Source organism: Salmo salar, chromosome ssa16 (assembly GCF_905237065.1).
Source record: "Salmo salar chromosome ssa16, Ssal_v3.1, whole genome shotgun sequence".
Lineage (NCBI taxonomy): Eukaryota > Metazoa > Chordata > Actinopteri > Salmoniformes > Salmonidae > Salmo > Salmo salar.
In genome coordinates, this window is record NC_059457.1 from 71,226,023 (window position 1) to 71,247,378 (window position 21,356).

Here is a 21,356-nt window from a genome sequence, read left to right on the forward strand (position 1 = left end):
TAGCCCATCTGTAATATAGCCCATCCAACTACCTCATCCCCATACTGTATTTATTTATTTATCTTGCTCCTTTCCACCCCAATATCTCTACTTGCACATTCATCTTCTGCACATCAATCACTCCAGTGTTTAATTGGTATATTGTAATTACTTCGCCACCATGGCCTATTTATTGCCTTACCTCCCTTATCTTACCTCATTTGCAGACACTGTATATAGATTTATTTCTACTGTATTATTGACTGTATGTTTGTTTATTCCATGTGTAACTCTGTGTTGTTGTATGTGTCGAACTGCTTTGCTGTATCCTTGGCCAGGTCGCAGTTGTAAATGAGAACTTGTTCTCAACTAGCCTACCTGGTTAAATAAAGGTGAAATAAAATATAATAAATAAAAATAGGGAATAATTCATAGGATTTACTTTTTTATCGGACTAATCAGCGTAATTCATTGATTTACTGATATTTCTTTACTTGAATCTTGATGTACTTTTATTTAATCACATAAACCTTTAGGGTGATCGTGGAGGTCCTGGTCCGTCTGGTCCATTTGGGCCCAAAGGCGATGGTTATCCTGGCCCTACGGTGAGCAACACTGCTGATTATTCATGTGTTGCTATTGCATGAGTTGTACCAGTGTTGATTCTAGTGTTTACCTGTGATTTGTAGGGAACTCCTGGTCTACCGGGGCTTCCTGGTGAACCAGGCCTGGAGGGGCTGGGCATCCCTGGACCAAAGGTAAAGATATGGTTCTGTGTGAGGGTGTCGGAGCTGGGTTATTTTGGATAGTGACAACAGCCCTGGGTGAACAGAAGACCTCAATTAGCAGAGGACATCATGATAGTTGTGTGTTTTCTCCCATTTAGGGCGATATTGGCTTCAGGGGCTTGCCAGGTGTAGCAGGCCCTCCAGGCGAGGGGCTACAAGGTCTACCGGTACGTATTGTAGAAGAAGCTAACCTGCTAAACAGTTGGCAAAGAATCAATCCCAGCTCTGATGCGAAACCCATTTAGCCTTGTTCAGCGCCATCATAAACCCACTGACTCATGGTGATTGATACTAGTATTACGTCATGCTGACAGACTCCACATTTCAGATCCATCTTGTACATGTGAACACCTATCCCCAGGGACCTTGTATTCAAAGGCTGTGATAATCAGCGTTTCATTTTCACAGGACATATATCATTTTCACACACTTCCAAGAACATGTGAATATATCCCAACATAAGGGTCTAATGAGAACCACCAACCAGGGTGCCTATAACCAACACAATACCCAGAGCCTGCAGACTAGCTTATAATATTACATCCAGGTTTCTCTACAGGCTTTTCATCTTCTGTAGCCGCAGAAGCCCTAGGGAGCGGGCAGACCTGGGGGTTGAGGTAGCCCTGTCCATCACATCAGTAGGTCTGGTCTCATACAGTAAGCTTGCTTATATGTGTCAGACTATGAACAGTAAAGCCAGAGACACTCAAGCTGTGAAGTTACCTGCTCGTGAAACGGCTGCCCTGTGAAATCAGGTCACTTTTTAAGTCTAGGTTTAAGTAAAAAGTGAAGGGTTTGTCCCTTAGCTTAGCTTATTTTGCGTGGCTAGCTAGGTTTGACACAGGTAGTGCAGTGTGGTTGGGCTGTGTTGTGCTGACACTTTTTAATTGCTGTTGTACATATAGTTATAACTTCTGCTCATTTCTAGGGTGGCATTGGACGACTGGGCCCCCCAGGGCCAACGGGGCCCCCTGGGCAGGGTATTCAGGGGCCAAAGGTAGGTCTCGCTCTTGTTTTCAAGTGGTACTTCTATAGTAATTCGAACTAAGCAAGCAAACAAAAATGTTCTTGTTTCTTTAAAATGTTGAGTTGAGCATGGCAAATCTTCTCTCTATTTTGTGGACCCTTTCAGGGCGAGGCAGGGTCTCAGGGTGTGACGGGCCCTCGGGGGCCACCAGGGGAAGGATTCCCAGGGGCCAAGGTGACGACAGACACAGTGATTTGAAGCATACAGCAGTGTATTTTAACTTTTGTGACCTCTGACCTTGTGTTATCTGGCTCTATGACAGGGTGACCGCGGCTCTGGAGGGGAGAGGGGCCTGAAGGGGGTCAAAGGTGATTTGGGTGACCCTGGAGTTCCTGGCCAATCAGTGAGTCATGTCATGGGTCGCTTTTATAATCAGGGCGATTCATTTGATAACATGGATACATGCAATCAGAGTAGAAACTGATCAGACCAATGTTTTACTGCTTCCTTTTAGGGCAGACCGGGATTCAAAGGCGACATGGGCCTCACAGTAAGTTCAATCTTTAGCTGTCTTTTGATTTCACATAGTCTTTTTTTATTCCATTTAGTCACCATGTCAATCTGGATTTTGACCCACAGAGAGAAGACGTCATTAAAATGATCAAGGAGATTTGTGGTAAATAAAGCATTATTTGTTATGCTTGTGTAGTATCATTTAACATCGATTGCAACATACAGCAGGCCTTGTCGAGAGTGCACTGGAAAACATCCTTTCTACGTCAGAATCGTATACCTCTGTGTTGTTTCCAGGTTGCGGAATCAAATGCAAGGAGCGGCCCATGGAGCTGGTGTTTGTCATTGACAGCTCGGAGAGCGTGGGGCCGGAGAACTTTGAGATCATCAAGGACTTTGTGGCGGCCCTGGTGGACCGCGTGACGGTGGGCCGCAACGCCACCCGCATCGGCCTGGTCCTCTACAGCCTGGAGGTCAAGCTAGAGTTCAACCTGGCGCGCCACATGACCAAGCAGGACGTCAAACAGGCCATACGAAAAATCCCTTATATAGGTGAGGGCACCCACACGGGCACCGCCATCCGCAAGGCCACCCAGGATGCCTTCTACAGCTCGCGCAAGGGGGTCAGTAAAGTGGCTATAGTTATTACGGACGGACAGACGGATAAGAGGGAGCCGGTGAAGCTGGATATTGCGGTTCGGGAGGCACATGCAGCCAACATCGAGATGTACGCATTGGGGATCGTGAATACATCGGACCCCACGCAGGCCGAGTTCCTGAGGGAGCTCAACCTGATCGCGTCGGACCCTGATAGTGAACACATGTACCTCATTGATGACTTTAACACGCTGCCAGGTAAGGCAAAACGCCAAGTTGGTGTTACATTCAGTTGGTTGGTTTATCGTGTTGGTGTAGTCATATCAGAGTGATTCCTCACAAAACCCAAACAAAAAAGACCATGATTTTTGGGATTATCACTCAATGTAATCCATAGAATAGTCCTTTGCGGGAAGGATTGTTGACAAATATTTGACATTTCTATCTAAAAACATAAATGTATTAATATTTATGACATATTGGTCCTACCCAGGCCTCCTTTAAGACACCATAGTGTTTCATCTGTAGGTGGTGTCATATGAAGCTTTAGGTCGTTACAATGTTAGCTGAATGTTGAATGGCCCTGGTCAGCTGACATAGTGAAGAAAAACTCCTTCCCCTACGTTAGCAGTAGGTCTACTGTTATTATACAGAGTAGTCTGTAAATGTACCTAATGTACCAAGTTAACTGCATCAAGTCTGCATCAAGTCTCCAAGGCTAATAGCAGTACAATGCGATTCATCGCCTGTTCCAACTCATCACAACTCCTGTTGCTCTGTGGCTCTCTCTCTCAGCTCTGGAGTCCAAGCTCGTCAGCAAGTTCTGTGAAGACGAGAACGGTGATCTGATATACAACCGTGTCACCAACGGCTACGGCAACAATGGATACAGGAACGGGAACAATGGGAACTATGGCAACGGGAACTATGGCAATGGCTATGGGACCACCAACCAGGAGGACTTCAACAACAGGAGGCGAACAGTCACCACTACTGGCACTCAAAGTCAGGGTGGCAGGGTAGACCTAACCCAGCCTATCAACCCTGGCACTGCCACAGTACAGGTCTTTACAGCACATTAACAGACATTTAGCAGAGGCACTAGCCAGAAGACAACCTACTGTCAATGTATAGTTGACATGACTTGCATGCTCCATTGAACTAATGAAAACACTGTCTCCTCTTAGCCTACTGTACATTATCTCACTATAGTAACACTGTCTCCTCTTAGCCTACTGTACATTATCTCACTATAGTAACACTGTCTCCTCTTAGTCTACTGTACATTATCTCACTATAGTAACACTGTCTCCTCTTAGTCTACTGTACATTATCTCACTATAGTAACACTGTCTCCTCTTAGTCTACTGTACATTATCTCACTATAGTAACACTGTCTCCTCTTAGTCTACTGTACATTATCTCACTATAGTAACACTGTCTCCTCTTAGCCTACTGTACAGTATCTCACTATAGTAACACTGTCTCCTCTTAGTCTACTGTACATTATCTCACTATAGTAACACTGGCTCCTCTTAGTCTACTGTACATTATCTCACTATAGTAACACTGTCTCCTCTTAGTCTACTGTACAGTATCTCACTATAGTAACACTGTCTCCTCTTAGTCTACTGTACAGTATCTCACTATAGTAACACTGTCTCCTCTTAGTCTACTGTACAGTATCTCACTATAGTAACATTGGGCTTGTTACTCTGTTTCAGGCTTTAAAACTGTGTATTTGTGTTTTGTTACTAATTGACAATAGGGTAAGGACTTTGTTGGTCCTCATATTTTTCCTTGTGTGTTTGAATTCCTCCGGGTCCAGATAGGGCAGCGTGAGGGAGGCCAGGATGGAGGTATTTACACCCCAGATTGGGGGACTGGTCGCGGGGACGTTCCCACGTTGAATCGCAACACGTCCTCCTCCTCCAGAGATTCCTCGTCTTCCAATACAGGAGGGTCCTCTTCCTCATCATCATCATCAGGAACGTCATCTTCATCCTCAGGGTCCTCAGGCTCTGTCCAGTTAGTGCCTGCATCACGACCCGCACTTCCCAAAGGTATGTTGCAACAGCTGGGATAAGTGCTATGTCTATGTAGTCATAGCAGTCTACCCTGTGTCTGTTCATTAAGCTAAAGGATTGAATCATATGAGCTGTTCAGATTACTACAAAGCCTGTCAAAATCAGTTACTGAATGATTCCAACTGAAATTGACCCACATTTTGTTGACGCTTTAGCTATATCTGCCAATGAACAGAATCAGTATACTGGTGTGCCATGGCCCCTACATCCTGATATAACATCTATTTATTTAGTGGGCCTTCACTAATGGTCTTCTCTCTGTGTTCTGCCCATGTCAGAGTTTGTGCCTCTGGACCCTCGCTGTGCACTGGTCCTAGACCAGGGCCCCTGTCGGGACTACAAAATGCGCTGGTACTACGACAAGCAGGCCAACGCATGCGCCCAGTTCTGGTACGGAGCCTGTGAGGGGAACCAGAACCGCTTCGACACAGAGGAGGAGTGCAAGAGGACATGTGTGCAAGGCAGAGCGGGTACTGTATAGCTTATCTTTCAATGATCTTTGGTTTCCGTTGACTATTCATCGAGTATGGGATTTTGTATGAATGTTTTTGTGTGTTTTCTTCACAACAGGCTGAGAAGACATCTCACTCAATTCAGTTTTTAAACTGATGTTCCATGGCACCATGTACTTCACAGTGGAAGGAGATCAAGTCATGACACTATGTTGTACCTATTGGATAAATGCTTGTTTGACACTCCCTAGTTCCCCCCTCCTACCCTTGAACTAAAACTCTACGCACTTATTATAAATATTCATATACTAATTCCAGTGTCTGATTTTAACTTTAATTTTACCGCCAATCTCTGTAAAATGTTTCATTAAAGGTCCAATGCAGCCGTTTTTATCTCAATATCAAATCATTTCTGGATGACAATTAAGTACCTTACTGTGGTTTGGAACTCTTTCTAATTGGTCTATTAACTAATTTACCACCTGGTGATGTCACCATGGAAGGCCAAAACTCCATCCCACCAAAACAGGCTGAAATTTCAGGCACTCTTTCAAACAGCTCTTACACTAAAGGGGCATTATCATCATTTTCACAGTAATCTTTCAACCTCATGTGGAAACATATGTAAAACATAGGCAAATCTAGTTTTTGACTGCACTGGGCCTTTAACTTAACATTACCATTTTCATTTTCATTCAAAATGAATGGATAGCTCATCATATACTGTAACATCATTTTAACACACAATTCAGTCAATCTCACTCAGGTATGTAGTTTCAACCGTACATGCTTCCAGTGGCAAATCAGTATGGTCTATAGATTTTTTGACAGCATCAGTATGTATTGTATATATCTCACATCATAACTATTTTATGCTGATCACTGATTTTACATTGCTAACGTAATTGTAATATCTGCATTGTTCAAACTGCGGAATAACAACATTGGTGCCATAACGTGTTCTTGCAATAATGCTATTCATCTAGCTTGTGACCTAGTATTTACACGTTTACAGAAACTATGAGCAACTGATACTATATCCAAGAAGAACCAACCCTGTATCAACTCAGTATGCTGTCAACAAACCATGCTAGGTAATGACAGCAATGCTCTGCCATTCATGTCTAGGGATAGTTTTGTGCATTTGAATGTTTTTCTTTTTTTTACAAAGATTTTTATGAGTAAAAATGTGATTTTTGTTTTATGTTTGTCTGAATTTGCGATGTTTATCATACAAGTACAGTTTTCTACATTACAATTGTTGCCATTTATTTCACACTGGTTCATGTGGATTATACTATAGTTGTATGGTGTCCTCTACTGGTGAAATGTTGCCTTGCCTGATGCACACTAGAAACGAGGGTTCGTCAAGGGTTCTTTGGGAAAGATGATGGTTCTATGTGGAACCATGATGACTCAAAGAACCCTTTGAGCTCTTCAATGGTTCTCTACAGTTCACAAAAGCGTTACTTGCTCTTTTAGTGATAATTAAAATGTAGTTTCGCCGGCTCGTTAGAATATTTTTTTGCCGTGTTTTGCTCTTACCTCTTTTTGTGCAACCGTGAGTGAGAGTGTCATCATTCCAGTTTATGTAATCTGTTGTGTTATGCTATTAAGTAATGTATATGTCTATGGCCAGTGCAGTGTCTTGTGAAAGACTCACATATGGCCTTGTGTCAATTGAGAACGGTTGACTAAACCAGTCAGTGGTTCTCAATTCTCTCATCAGGAACCCCCGGCTGTTCCATTGGTAGCTCACTTGATTTAGATTGTAACTTTACACAAATATAACGCCTATGTAACTTTAACGATATAATATGTGCACGTGTTGCTACTACAGGCAAATTCAATCAAGCTTGATAGAGATCACACTTATATTGTTGTTTTAACTATGACCATTTGTTCTGACAATCTGTTTGATAGATAGAGGACCGTTTTGAGATGTCAACCATTTGTGAAACTTGTCCTATTAACATGGATAGTGTATTTGTCTACAAATGTATCATGCTCTGAGAAAATGACTTTTCATAGAGTAAATAAACGTCTGTGAATTTAACTAAACCACTTAGTATTTTCATCAATACAAACAAGATTAATGTACTTTGAAAGTATTCTCTAAATCTCACTTTCTATGAATTTAGGAACCTCTTCCTGTAGCCACCGCAATCGATAGGTATCCGTTTCTGATATTGGCGAGGTGACTCTGCTGTCTGTGCACTACACTATATTTATATTATGTGTGAGACACTCCACTCCTGTCCAAATGGTCTATCTTTAGTGTCCTCAACTACAGTGTCCACATTGCCACCCAACTCCAAACACTTTGACTTATAATCAAGCTAAGTTTACCTGCTATATATTGTATCTGTAGTCACCTGAGTTTAAACAGAGATGAAAGCCTACTCTGAGAGTACAGTATAATTCAGGACAAAGTGGCTGTTTTCAGGGCTTGAAGTTGAATTCCTCGTCCCTGTCAGCAGTCCTATGACCCCCCCCCCCCTGAACAATGAAGAGAAAATTAGGAGGAATGTTGATAGGTGGAGAGGCCTGTCTATCAGCTGCTGCTGCTCAACCCTCAACTTTTCTCAACCTTGCTCATTAGAATCCAATCCTAGTCAGTCTTAGGGCTAAATTCAATTAACACGACAGTAAAATTATATTTTGCACAGTAGAATAGGGACATAATATCCTAGAATACGGGTGGAGACACTGGTCTAAACAACCAATATTGGGTTAATAACCAGTAGCTTTGACAGCATTATCTCTCTTTAGCCACTACTTAACCAATGACAGTGTTGAGGCTGAATCATGGTAGTGGACTATAGCCCGGAACACCCCAGTTGCTTCTTTCAGTCTGTGACAGCTGTATGAGTCGGTCTCCGCATTCAGATTTGGCAGAGCTGAGATTCCTACCAACTGAGGCAGGCATGCAGGCAGCTATATTTAGAGGGGAAAGGATTAAATTGCAGTAGGCAGTGGGGGCTTCAAGCTGGGAACCTTTTCTCTGCTCAGCCTTTTCTAGCCTGGACTGGGTGCCAAGAGGACCTGTGGCCACCATTTCTTCCCCTCTGCAAGCCACCGATTTCCCCACACCATGGACCCCAAAGCCATGAAGGAAGAGCTGCGCCTCTTCCAGAGCACCTTGCTCCAGGATGGCCTCAAGGAGCTGCTGAACGAGAACAAGTTTGTGGACTGCACTCTGAAAGTGGGCGATCGGAGCTTCCCCTGCCATAAACTCATCATGGCTGCCTGCAGCCCATACTTCAGAGAGATATTCTTTTCCGAGGATGGCAAGGAGGTGAAGGCCAACAAGGAGGTGGTCCTGGACGATGTCAATCCCGCAATCTTGGACATGATCATCATGTATCTGTACTCGGCCGAGATCGACCTCACCGACGAAAATGTGCAGGACATATTTGCCGTAGCCAATCGTTTCCAGATTCCTTCAGTCTTCACCGTGTGTGTTAATTATCTTCAGAAGAAGCTCTCCGTAACCAACTGTCTGGCAATCTTCAGGATGGGTCTGGTCCTCAGCGTGCCCAGGTTGGCGGTGTCCGCCCGTGACTACATTGCAGACCGCTTCGATATCCTCTCTAAAGACGAGGAGTTCCTCCAGCTGGCTGCTCATGAACTGTTCGCTGTCATCGGTGGCGACTCGCTCAATGTGGAGAAGGAGGAGATGGTGTTCGAAGCCCTCATGAAATGGGTCCGATATGACAAAGACAAACGTGTCCAGGTACTGGGTGACGCCTTTGAATGCATCCGCTTCCGCCTCATGCCCGAGAAATACTTCCACGACAAAGTGGAGACGGACGAGATCATCAAGGCCGACCCGGAACTCCTGAAGAAGGTCCAGATTATCAAAGACGCGTTCCAGGGGAAACTCCCAGAGAAGAAGGAGAAGGTAGCTGGGGATAAGGGGTTAGACGGTGAAGGTGGCGAGACAGAGGAGGTTTTCCCAGGTTTCCTGAACAATAACCGTCGCCACGGCATGTACGTCCGCGACCTGATCCTGATGATCAACGACACGGCAGCGGTGGCGTACGACGTCAACGAGAACGAGTGTTTCCTGGCAGCCATGTCTGAACAGATCCCCCGGAACCACGTCAGCCTGGCGTCACAGAAGAACCAGCTCTACCTCATCGGAGGACTGTTTGTGGATGAGGAGGACAAGGACGCTCCCCTACAGTGCTACTTCTATCAGGTAACCAATCATTGTTCATTTAGAGTTTGGGTCACTTCTTTTGATGGTTTCAAATCTTCTATTGGTAATATTTGCCTTTCGGAATCTACGTTAGCTCACTAAGTTACATCGACAAAAGTCTTTGTTTGATATTAGAATAAATGATGTCAATAGCACAAAACACTGTCTTTATTCATAATACTTATTTGTAATAGATGAATGCATTAAATCAATCAATCAATCAATCAATCATTCATTCATTCATTCAACCCTGTGTATTTCAGTTGGACACTCTTGCAGCTGACTGGGTAGCTCTACCCCCCATGCCTTCCCCTAGAGCCCTTTTCAACATGGGAGAGTGTGAGAACCTGCTGTTCGCTATTGCTGGAAAAGACCTCCAGAGCAACGAGTGTTTGGACTCTGTGATGTGCTATGACGTTCAGTGAGTGGAATAGCATTCAATGTCTCATTCACTCAGTACAGTAGAAAGATATAGGACTTCTCAGCGCTTCTCTCTACCATTTGAAGTGGGTTTTTTTTACCCTCCTGTTCTGTAATGGCTTTCCCCAGGAAGATGAAGTGGAGTGAGACCAAAAAGCTTCCCCTGAAGATCCACGGCCATTCTGTGGTCTCCCATAAGGGTCTGGTGTACTGCATTGGAGGAAAGACTGATGACAAGTATGTGTGTGTGTGTGTGTGTGTGTGTGTGTGTGTGTGTGTGTGTGTGTGTGTGTGTGTGTGTGTGTGTGTGTGTGTGTGTGTGTGTGTGTGTGTGTGTGTGTGTGGTCTTGTTCTTATATCCTTGTGGGGACCTGAATTCCCCCAAAATCCCCACAAGGATAGTAAAACAAGGAAAATTCTCTCTTGTGGAGACATTTCCCATGTCTCCACAAGAGATTTTAAGCTTAGGGGTTATGTTTAGGGTTTGGGTTTACAATTAGGTGGTTAGGCCTAGGGTTAGGTTAGGGAAAATAGTGAATGAAAATCAATTTCAGGACCCCACGACGATAGAAGATCGTGTGTGTGTGTGTGTGTGTGTGTGTGTGTGTGTGTGTGTGTGTGTGTGTGTGTGTGTGTGTGTGTGTGTGTGTGTGTGTGTGTGTGTGTGTGTGTGTGTGTGTGTGTGTGTGTGTGTGTGTGTCGTGCTAAAGATATGGTGTAAGCTGCAGCTGTTTGTAGTCTATCATTCTAAGAACTGTTCATGTTAGATCTTAGAGCTAGCGTAGAAGTCATTATTTTCATTATGGAACTACACATGGTAAAGTAAACTGTTATTCATATGTGACCGTAGTGAAAATAATGTATTCTCTGGGTTACATGTGAGCAGTGGAGGCTGCTGAGGGGAGGATGGCTCATAATCATGCCTGGAATGGAGTAAATGGAATGACATCAAACACATGGAAACCATGTCTTTGATGTGTTTGATACTATTCCATTGACTCCATTCCAGGCATTACTATGAGCCGTCCTCCTCTCACCAGCCTCCACTGCATGTGAGCACAGATTGTAATACATGTTGTCTGATTTATTGAATCCAAACCGTAACTGTAAATCCATCACAGTCTTTCTATACTGCTGCCAGAAGGACATTTCCTGAGATCTGACAACCCTGTCTATCATTCTCCTGCGCAGCAAAGCCCTGAACAAGATGTTTGTATACAACCACAAGCAGTCAGAGTGGAGGGAGCTGGCTGCCATGAAGACAGCCAGAGCCATGTTCGGAGCCGTCGTTCACAACGGAAAGATCGTGGTGGCTGGTGGAGTCAACGAGGAAGGCCTCACTGCTGCATCTGAAGTCTACGACTTTGGAACAAACAAGTATGTAGCGTTTCCTTTGGTGATAAATCAGTTTAAGAACTTGTTGCACCTTTTAATATCGTTCACCATAACAACACCATTTGCTGGTTCTGGATGGTGAACATTATTAGTCATCTTGAGTCAGGATGGCCTTAATTATAAAGAGTCCCCCTGACGCTATCCCTAATCACCTTGTTTTGCAGATGGGAGGCGTTCACAGACTTTCCCCAGGAGAGGAGCTCAGTGAACCTGCTGAGCAATGAGGGGGCCCTGTACGCCGTGGGGGGCTTCACCTTCATCCAGAATGACAACAAGGAGGTGGTCCCCGCAGAGGTTACTGATGTTTGGCAGTAAGTCCCCTCTTTTAATGTTATTATGTTATCAACCGGGATTCAAGCCCGGGTCTTCATGCATGCAACAGGACTGTGTTAGCCCATTGTGCTAAAGCCTAGGCATTAACTCAGTGAGCTAACAAAAGTTTGCATTGTTCCGCCCTGTTAGTTGTGGGTTTGTTATTTTAGATGGCTTACATTTCCATACCTGTGGACAAAAAAGTTGAACTTATTCATCTTAGTTCAATTATAATAATTTGCTATATTAATGTACGATAACAAATAAAGTTAAAGCTAAATGAAGAAAAAAAAAAAGAGGGCCCTACTTGGTCAGTGGTACTGTACAAACAGTCAACTACATCTTGGTTTGTTCCTCATCACTGTATCTTCCTTTTCCCTGTGTTAGGTACGAGGACGACAAGAAGGAATGGAGCGGGATGCTGAGGGAGATGCGTTACGCCGCTGGCTCCTCCTGCGTATCCATGCGCCTCAATGCTGCCAAGATGCCCAAACTCTAGACCCTCGCTGCCCCGTCATGATTCCCCATGATGCCCTCCGTCTGCCCGGACTACCACCATCTCCTCTGGGTAGTCTTTCCATTTCAGGAATAGAGGGGGTGTCACATAACTCAAATGTGGACTCTTATTGGTTGATTGTGTTGTGAGTTTCTTTTTGTCTCTTTCTGATCTCAGGTGATTTTTCTGTCCAATAAAAACATCTACTTTGCTTCAGTGAAGACCGCGTCAGTATATTAGTTTCCCTCATTATAGAGTCATCCACAACGTGTATTTAGCTCGCTTTTTTTTGTAAAATAAACATTTGTTCAAAAACTCCTGTTATGGTTGTTTTGAATTTGGAGGAACAGTTGTCGCCATTTTTATGGCTGGTTTAGTTGAAACATTTGTCTGTGCATAGCACGCATGTGTTACGAGAACTAGATTCAGGTTGAAGATATGGTATATAAGGAAATGAAATCTAGGTGTGAGCCAGTTGGTATAGTGAAAAACAAACATGGTAAACACCAACTCATTGGCAGGTTTAAACAAGAGTCTTGCATTATGCATACACTGTGTACACTACAGTATGTCACACCAACACTGTAGGTCCCAGTAGATTTCCACAGTAGATTTGACATACAGTAGGATCATCTCATTAACCCACAGTATCCAATTGTCATACCTTAATAGAAAATGACTCAAGTAAAAGTGAAAGTCACCCAGTAAAATAACACTTGAGAAAAAGTCTAAAAGTATTTGGTTTTAAATATACTTAAGTATCAAAAGTAAATGTAATTGCTAAAATATACTTAAGTATCAAAAGTATAAATCGTTTCATATTCCTTATATTAAGCAAACCAGACGGCATAATTCTCTTTCTGTTTTATTTAGGGATAGCCAGTGGCACTCCAACACTCAGAAATCATTTGTGTTTTGTGAGTCCACCAGATCAGAGGCAGTAGGGATGCGTGAATTGGACCATATCCCTGTCATGCTAAGCATTCAAAATGTAATGAGTAATTTCGGGTGTCAGGGAAAATGTATGGAGTAAAAAGTATATTATTTTCTTTAGGAATGCAGTGAAGTAAAAGTTATCAAAAATATAAATAGTAAAGTAAAGTACAGATACCCCCAAAAATGACCTAAGTTGTACTTTTAAGAATGTTTACTGATGTACTTTACACCCCTGGTAACCCAGAACTGGAAATCTCTATGCTACGTAGTCTGTCCTAGAGATGAAATGTAGGTGAACTTTACACCAAAACCCTAGAAACAAATTCCACATTCACCACAAAGACTTTTAGGAGCATATGTTGTAAGGAGTATAGTATTGTAAATGAGGGCACGCTCACTAGATCATAACTATCTCTAGATACCCTTTACATTCATGATTTGAACTTGCACTGTAACATTACTAAATACTTATAACCGCCACAGTGTTTGCCCGTTTTCACCGGCATCCATTTCTAGTTCACTAATGTCTGTCATCAACATGTATCAAGCGTATCAACCTGCCGGCTGATGCCAAATGCAGGACATGTGACATCATAGTACAGTACGGTAACACTAAACCCCAATCACTGAGGGGGAATAACGGCGCTCAATATACTCCATGTTATTCCTCCCTTTGTTTTACTGCTGCACAGGAATGATGTACTGTACCCATAGTGAAGAGGAAGTAGTGCTGTACTTCCCGTATATGTTCAATAGTTTCATGTAAAATACATCTGAAATAGGATCTATGGGGGTTCTATGCTGAAGTCAATGAGGTAACGCCCAACAAAGGCACAGTGCGTGACATGCTTGTGTTTTCCTGTAGTGGGGGACAGACAGTGCTGTAGGAGGTTAATGGAGCTGAAAGGAGGGACCAGAGGTGGCTGATATTAAAGAGAGAGGAGGAGGAAAGTCTCAGAGAGGATACCGATGACTGAGGGAGCAGCACTGTCTGACTGACTGACTAACTGTAAGTTGCCATATCATTAACTGTATCTCTAGCCTTGTTAATACCTGTTGCTAACATGCAACTTTTGTCCTGATCTTTGCCACATTCTTATCGTGCCCACTTTGTAGCCGTTGAATCTACAAATGGTATTAAAATGTGTCTTTAGCCCGTCCACTGTGTCTGCATTGGGTCCAGATTCCCTGGTGCCTCCCAGTATGCACATTATTTTACACATATTCTTTGAAAATAATATGAATTTATTTATTTTAAGACCTGGTGTTACCTGTCAATGATTTTAGAGACCGGTATAGTGATGATTTAAATTCAGATCGGTTTATACTTGATTGATAATATCCAAATACACTGGGTCCCTGACTACCTCCAGAGGTGGTCAGGAAGATCTGATCACGGACAGATCACAATGCGTTTTTTTAATCGTCTACACCTGTCTAAAAATGTGGGCACAATCAGAATGTGGACAAGACCAGGACAAAGGACGCATTTTAGAACCAGGTATCAACGGGGCTTCTGACTCAATGTGTTCAGTACAAAGAAACTCTAAGGATCATTTTCTTTGTTCTAGTATAGCGTTGATCATACTTACTAGGTGGCTTCACATGTTACAGTATTTTCTGGTAGGAAGAATACATGAAGTGCAGAGTAAAAAAGTAAGGAACAAGATGAGAAAAAATAATCAGATCTGAGGTGTAAACTTTGCACTGGCATGGTGTGGAATTTTTTTTGTTTATGCTGCCAGACAAACCTGAGACTGTCTCACACCTTTTGTGATAATGAGAGCAGAGGGAAGTAGAAAGGGTAATTTTTTATGAGTATTTTTATGTTAATAGAAGAAGTTTAGAAGTTGAAATTGTTAGAGGCTAGTGTTGAAAATTGAGGGTAAGTGACTGTATTAGAAATAGTAGTAGTACTGTAGTAGTAGTAGTAGTAGCAGTAGTAGTATCAGTAGTAGTAGTAGTAGTAGCAGTAGCAGTAGCAGTAGCAGCAGTAGTAGTAGTAGTAGTAGCAATAGCAGTAGAAGTAGTAGCAGTAGCATGAGTAGGAGTAGTAGTAGTAGTAGTAGTAGCAGCAGCAGTAGTAGTAGCAGTAGCAGTAGTAGTAGTAATAGTAGTAGTATAATAATAATAATTCAAGGAATATTACTCAGAAATGTGAGGACTACGGATCGTATCCATTTAAAAGTAATCAGATTTATTCCAGTTACGCAATAGGAATACAATTAGCAAATGGTACATACCAGAAATCTTCCCAATAAAAATAATACAAAATATCCTAAGTCTTAACGGCACAGAAAATTCCCTACTATGACATACAAACGTACATCAGGAGATCGGTTTACCAATGACTCCATGATCAACGTTTAAACCCATCTTTTACTCTTCCAAGAGTGGCAAATTCCAGTATCTCCCATCATCTAATTAACATCACTTTGCATGGCCCAAAACAATAAAAACAAAAGGCATAAAACTTTTGCATTCTCTAATCTAATCACCACATCTCAACACTGTGTGATAAGCGCACACCTCTGTGTCGGTCCTTTTTTAACTATCCGCCATCCGACCAACAGAATAACACAGTGTCTCTGTAACAACAAATCCATAGCACTTACAGTACAATATCGTATATCATAATTCATAGCTCTTTGTGAACTCTTGAAACAATCCAAACATGATCATTTAATTCACACAGTAACATTAATTTCAAGTTTAATCAGTCTTCACCTCTCCTGGGTTCAGTGACCCTAGGATTTCTGTGGGAATGTCTCTTCCTCCAGATTACCACAGATAAGGTGTGTTTGACCCCTGTGAGAGCCCACTGATGGTCTGTCATTCAAACAATGTCATAAATCGCGATTGAGTCATCATCCTGGGCCTCGGCGCTAGCAAGTCGCTAGACGCATCTTCATCACTGGCCTTCATCATCGTTCACATTAGTTTACTCTATTTTTGACTTTCCCAGAACCAGAGGTGCCATAGCGAAAGAAGTACAAGTGGTCTTACGAAGAAAGGTGATCCAATGTCTGCAATAGCAACACTGTACTAAAGTTATAGTTACCACAAGCAGGCTTGCCAAGACTGAACATGCGGTACACCCAGTCCCACCATGTGTATTTGGCTGGGGCAATGGAGACACTAGTCGGGATAGTTGAAGTCTTCTTGACCAGGTTGACTTCGACCTGGGAGCGTGCAAGATGGTAGCAGGTATCCTGCAGAAGATCCTGTACCATGGCCGTGGGTTCCGTCAGAGACCTGGTGCTCTTCTCATAGAAGGTATCCTCCCACCAGGGTGCAATGTCCGTGTGCATAGATACCCTGCCTAGAATATTCAGCTGTCCCAATGGGAAATCTTCAGTCACTTTCAAGCAGAAAGTGTGGTTAGCTGGACAGGTCAGGCCCCTGTAGGAGAAATAATTAATCTCACTTATCACATGTCACTGGGTATGAGACACTTGGATAGCATCAGAATAGCATGCAATGATCGTACTCTCATCCATTTTTTATCATTAAAAATGACCGATGGTAATGTATTACAGGTGTAAATTACTCGCATGACAACAAGACAGAGTTGTTACCAACGTATCAGTACCATTCACACAAAAATAGCCGGCAAAGTGATCCCATTTTATGAATTGGTCTTTAACAACCACTCACGAAGGGCGGATGGAGCTTGAGTTGGAAATGTTTGGTCCGGAAAAATAAAAGGGAAAGTCATATAAAAACGAATACAGCCAAAATATCCTCTAGAAATGTGCAACAATAGTGGCTAACAGTTCTGCATCTTGAATATTCTGAATATTGTCTGACTTGAACCATTTCTCTAGTTCAAGTGAAACATTAAGGTCATTCGACGCATGGCGTGGCGCCTTACCCAGGTGGAGATCCAATATCTGCTGCCGTGCAGCTGTGAACAAGTCCTGTGCATAAGTTATACAAGCTGTATTGTGTTCCACAGTGTGGGTTTGGACAAAGACAATGTGACTAAGCTTCAATAATGTCTCAGCTTCTGACTTGACGGCCTTGATTGTAGCATTAATGGTAGAACATACACATGGTTAAAGACGCGTATTGTGGATTTCATTTCTAGTTACAAGGGCAGATTTGCTGTCCAAGACAAACACACGTACAAAGCGTGACTTAATCGCGGCTTTGACTGGCCTTTTGGCCAGGTGCACCAGGTGCTGAAAACCAGTAGCTATTTGATTTGAAATCCATGCAGTATATTGTGATTGTTTAGCCAGCTGATATGTGTTAGACATGGAGTTACCAGCCCCAAAGAGGCCAGTCAAAGCCGCGATTAAGTCACGCTTTGTACGTGTGTGGCTTGGACAGCAAATCTGCCCTTGTAACTAGAAATGAAATCCTCAATACGTGTCTGCAACCATGTGTATGTTCTACCATTACTGCTACAATCAGCCTGGAATGCTGCCAGAACATTAGATATGCTGTAGGACACATGAACCGTAACTAGACTAGCATCATGCAAGAGGGTCTTGTTAATGTTTCCTTTAACGGGACCAACTTTAGGGACTGGATATGGTTATGGACACTGTGTCGGTTTGTGATAGCCGCATGTAGCACAGGAGGTTGGCGGCGCCTTCATTGGGGAGGATGGGCACTTGGTAATGGCTGGAGCGGAATGAGTGGAAATTGTCTCAACGACATCGAACACATGGTTTCCATGGCGTTTCGTGCCTTTCCATCAGCTCCGTTCCAGACATTGTTACGAGTCGTCCTCCCCTCAGCAGCCTCCACTGACATGTAGTACTGTTAAAACAATACTTGGTTGACCATGAACAATTCTTTGCGTTTGTCCAGGCTTGTGAAATCAGCAGCTCACGAACCAACACAGTGCATACCCTCCCTGCAGTGCTGTCCAGACGAATGGTCTGGGTCTGCAGAGGTCACCTGTAGGAAAATACTGATTATACAATGCAATAACAATGTTATGATGTGTCCTGTTGTGACGTGCAACACGCTTGCACCTATATGTGACAGGAAGCAGATCCGTCGTGTGGTAACATGCAATGAAGGGTCTGTGGTGACGTGTGCATGCACTTTCACTACATTATGATTATGGACAGTCCTGAATGAATCATGAATAAATTACAGATGCACAAGGGGAGGGGGAGGTTAGCATTTTGGAGGGGTTTATGATATTTATTCCTCTGTAACTTTGTCACTCATTATTATTCTCGATTCATTCAGGATTATCCTTAATCATGGTAGCACTCACATTCATGTAGAAGTGTTTAGAAACATATTATGGGACCAAATACTTCACTTTCTACTACATCAATACACATAGAAGTTAATTGGTACCAATACTTTTGGTCCTCTACTATGTACAAAAAGCCCTGTAATTTCAAAACGGTTCACCCGATATGGATGAAAATACTCTCAAACTAAAGCTGACAGTCTGCACTTTAACCTTATAGTCATTGTATCATTTCAAATCCAAAGTGCTGGAGTACAGAGCCAAAGCAACAACAAATTTGTCACTGTCCCAATACTTTTGGAGCTCACTATATACGTATATACTTATATATCACTGTCTCTGTTTAGGTTCCTCTTCTAGGCCGATAACAACACTCACAGCACGGTCATGTCTAGCGTCATCTACGGCGGGAACAAATCCGACTATAACTGCACCAACGTGGACAGACTGATGAAATTATACTACCTGCCTGTCATGTACAGTGTAATTTTCGCTGTAGGGCTGCTGGGTAACGTCACCGCCATTGCCATCTACCTGGCCAAGCTACGACCCTGGAAGTCCAGCTGTATCATCATGTTCAACCTGGCGTTGACGGATCTTCTGTATGTTCTGAGTCTGCCTTTCCTGGTCTACTACTACACCAACGGTGAATCCTGGACCCTGGGCAACTTCATGTGTCGCTTTGTGCGTTTCGGGTTCCACTTTAACCTATATGGTAGTATACTGTTTCTCACCTGTTTGGCTGTGTTTCGATATGTAGTCTTGGCGCATCCAATGAGGACGGCGCAGGTGCAGCAAAAGAGGTGGGGTACCTTGGCGTGCGCCGCAGTCTGGGCTATAGCCGGGGCGGAGATTGTGCCCATGCTCACCATGATCACCATGGAGAATAAAAACAACAAGACCAACTGTTTGGACTTTGCTAGCAACAACCTGGCTGTAGTGTGGTGGTACGGCTGGCTGCTGACCGTGCTGGGCTACCTGCTGCCCCTGGTGGTGGTTGTGGTGTGTTACGCCGGTATCGTCCGGGAACTAGCCAAGGGGCCCCACACCCACAACCCTTGCCGGGTGCGGGCACGCCGCCTCACCGTACTGATCCTGGTGGTGTTCGTGGTATGCTTCCTGCCGTACCACGTCCTGAGGATCCTAAGAATAGACACCAGGATGAATCCTGAGTCATCATGTATGCTGGAGCACTGGGTCCACGCCGCTTATATCATATCCAGGCCCATAGCGGGGCTCAACACTTTCTTTAACCTGGCTCTGTACACCCTGGCCGGGGACAAGTTCAAGCAGGCCTTCCTTAGTGTGTTCCACTGGGGCCCCTGGTGGACCAAGTTCAGGACTCACCTCAAACTCAGCCTGGCTGTCGTCAGTAAGCCCAGTAACCCAGCTTTAGCAGAAAGGACAGTAGCCACGGATATGGACATCCATAGACAGGAAATATAATACAGTGTTCTACTTCATTCTGTGTGGATATTACTACCATGCCAATATATTGTCCTACAATACTGTGTATACTGTACTGTGATCCTGTAAATAGAAAACCTTTTATCAGATTTTATTATATGCCAGTATGAGGTTTACAACATTTATGTGGTTTCTATAAAAATATTAGATACCTATAAAGGGTGACTTTATATCTACTGTATACTCTAATTGATATTGCCATATCACTTCATTATAAATAAACATTTAACAATCAACATTTAACCATCCAATATCCGTCTCAGAGCTCAGTGGGTATTTGATGCATTGTTCTGGCATGACTTGAGAGAGAGAGAAACAAGAACATGATACGTTTGGCCCAGGACCAGAAACATGCCCATATGATTCAGACACCAAATGTTTTCACTTCTATACCCAGTGTTGGCACTCTCTCAGGTATGTATTTCTCCCCTACTTAATGCAAGCAACAATGAGATGAGAGTCCAGGAATAAGGAACACATTGGCTGGGGGGAAAAGGAGTGGCTGGGGGGAAAGACTTCCTGCTGTTAAGTGACGTCTGTTTTACATCTTGCATTATGGAGAATCACAGAACCACTTCCTAATAAGGAAACTGATAGTAAAAACTGTCTCATCCTGCTTTTCCTCTGGAGGCTATTTACTATAATACATTATTCATCCAATTTCATTATTTCAACAAATTTCATCATTTGATAGTATCAAGTTACTAACAAACTAGTGTCAGATTAGTGGTGCTTAAATGTTTATTTGAGGCTGTACTATTTGAGTCCCACATCAAAGGGAGGTAATGTCCACTGTCCATCCTACCTTGTGGGAGCCCAGACCTCACTTCAGATTCAAAACCGAAAGCAAGTATCTAATGCAAAGAAACCCTTGAGTGAACTCTGACAGTAAAAAAAGACCTCAGTCTAGTATCTTGCTACCGTAACACAATGAGAACAATAAAGAGGATAGGCTAGGATGGTAACTTGAATATGAATACACATTAGTAGGGCTATGCGGGCCACAAGTTCCTCCTGTCTCTCGTTGCAATTGATTATTGGATGTTGTTTCTTGTCAACCTTTCAATCTCTTCCTCTACCGTTCCAGTAAACATTGTTGAAAAGCTCCTTTGATGAATTCCCCAAATCATTAGAATCAGTGTTATGCATTTGACCCTTTTGAGAATGTGCAGGTGTAGGCCAACAGGAGCATGCTGTCTCCTATCACAGTATCTACTGTCATTCAGAGGTGTTCAGATGTCCAGATTTTTTGGCAATGACGTCATTCTTCACTACTCTCAACATGGAGTAACGTGGATGTGCATGTACTTTTGTACACATGGACGTATGTACACATACACTGCATGCGATTGCTGCTCAGTGATTTATTCTGTAGTCAGTGTACTCCCAGGCTACTCAGGGCCTTTGTCCCAAATGGGACGCTATTCCCTATAGTGCACCACTTTAGACCAGAGACTGATCAAAAGTAGTGCACATATAGGGAATAGTGTACCATTTTGGAGGCATACAGGGATTAGTGCTG

The 21,356-nt window shown here is 43.2% G+C and overlaps 3 protein-coding genes and 1 pseudogene across 3 annotated transcripts in view; 3 read left to right on the top strand and 1 right to left on the bottom strand.

Annotated features, from left to right (window-relative positions):
- The window catches only part of LOC106574546 (collagen alpha-1(XXVIII) chain), a 36,944-nt gene extending 29,500 nt beyond the window's left edge, over positions 1 to 7,444 (top strand). Inside the window, exons 24-36 of the mRNA XM_014150504.1 lie at positions 516 to 584; positions 669 to 737; positions 866 to 934; positions 1,696 to 1,764; positions 1,900 to 1,968; positions 2,057 to 2,137; positions 2,249 to 2,284; positions 2,374 to 2,410; positions 2,545 to 3,102; positions 3,640 to 3,908; positions 4,673 to 4,907; positions 5,210 to 5,401; positions 5,502 to 7,444. Of these exons, the coding sequence (XP_014005979.1) occupies positions 516 to 584; positions 669 to 737; positions 866 to 934; positions 1,696 to 1,764; positions 1,900 to 1,968; positions 2,057 to 2,137; positions 2,249 to 2,284; positions 2,374 to 2,410; positions 2,545 to 3,102; positions 3,640 to 3,908; positions 4,673 to 4,907; positions 5,210 to 5,401; positions 5,502 to 5,506 (1,758 nt within the window). The 3' untranslated portion in view covers positions 5,507 to 7,444. The remainder of the gene's footprint in view (positions 1 to 515; positions 585 to 668; positions 738 to 865; positions 935 to 1,695; positions 1,765 to 1,899; positions 1,969 to 2,056; positions 2,138 to 2,248; positions 2,285 to 2,373; positions 2,411 to 2,544; positions 3,103 to 3,639; positions 3,909 to 4,672; positions 4,908 to 5,209; positions 5,402 to 5,501) is intronic.
- Positions 7,445 to 8,353: 909 nt separating this feature from the next.
- On the top strand, positions 8,354 to 12,525 carry LOC106574549 (kelch-like protein 41b). Its single transcript, XM_014150513.2, has 6 exons — positions 8,354 to 9,587; positions 9,851 to 10,008; positions 10,137 to 10,244; positions 11,199 to 11,384; positions 11,567 to 11,713; positions 12,102 to 12,525. The coding sequence occupies exons 1-6, from the start codon at positions 8,478 to 8,480 to the stop codon at positions 12,211 to 12,213; spliced, it is 1,821 nt and encodes a 606-aa protein (XP_014005988.1). The 5' UTR covers positions 8,354 to 8,477; the 3' UTR covers positions 12,214 to 12,525.
- A 1,516-nt stretch (positions 12,526 to 14,041) lies between these two features.
- LOC106574553 (2-oxoglutarate receptor 1) lies at positions 14,042 to 20,078 on the top strand. The gene is made up of 2 exons (XM_014150523.2): positions 14,042 to 14,155; positions 18,715 to 20,078. Exon 2 carries the CDS (start codon positions 18,755 to 18,757, stop codon positions 19,811 to 19,813), a length of 1,059 nt encoding a protein of 352 aa, XP_014005998.1. The 5' UTR covers positions 14,042 to 14,155; positions 18,715 to 18,754; the 3' UTR covers positions 19,814 to 20,078.
- Positions 16,088 to 17,683, bottom strand: LOC106574577 (uncharacterized; annotated as a pseudogene).
- Positions 20,079 to 21,356: the final 1,278 nt, after the last annotated feature.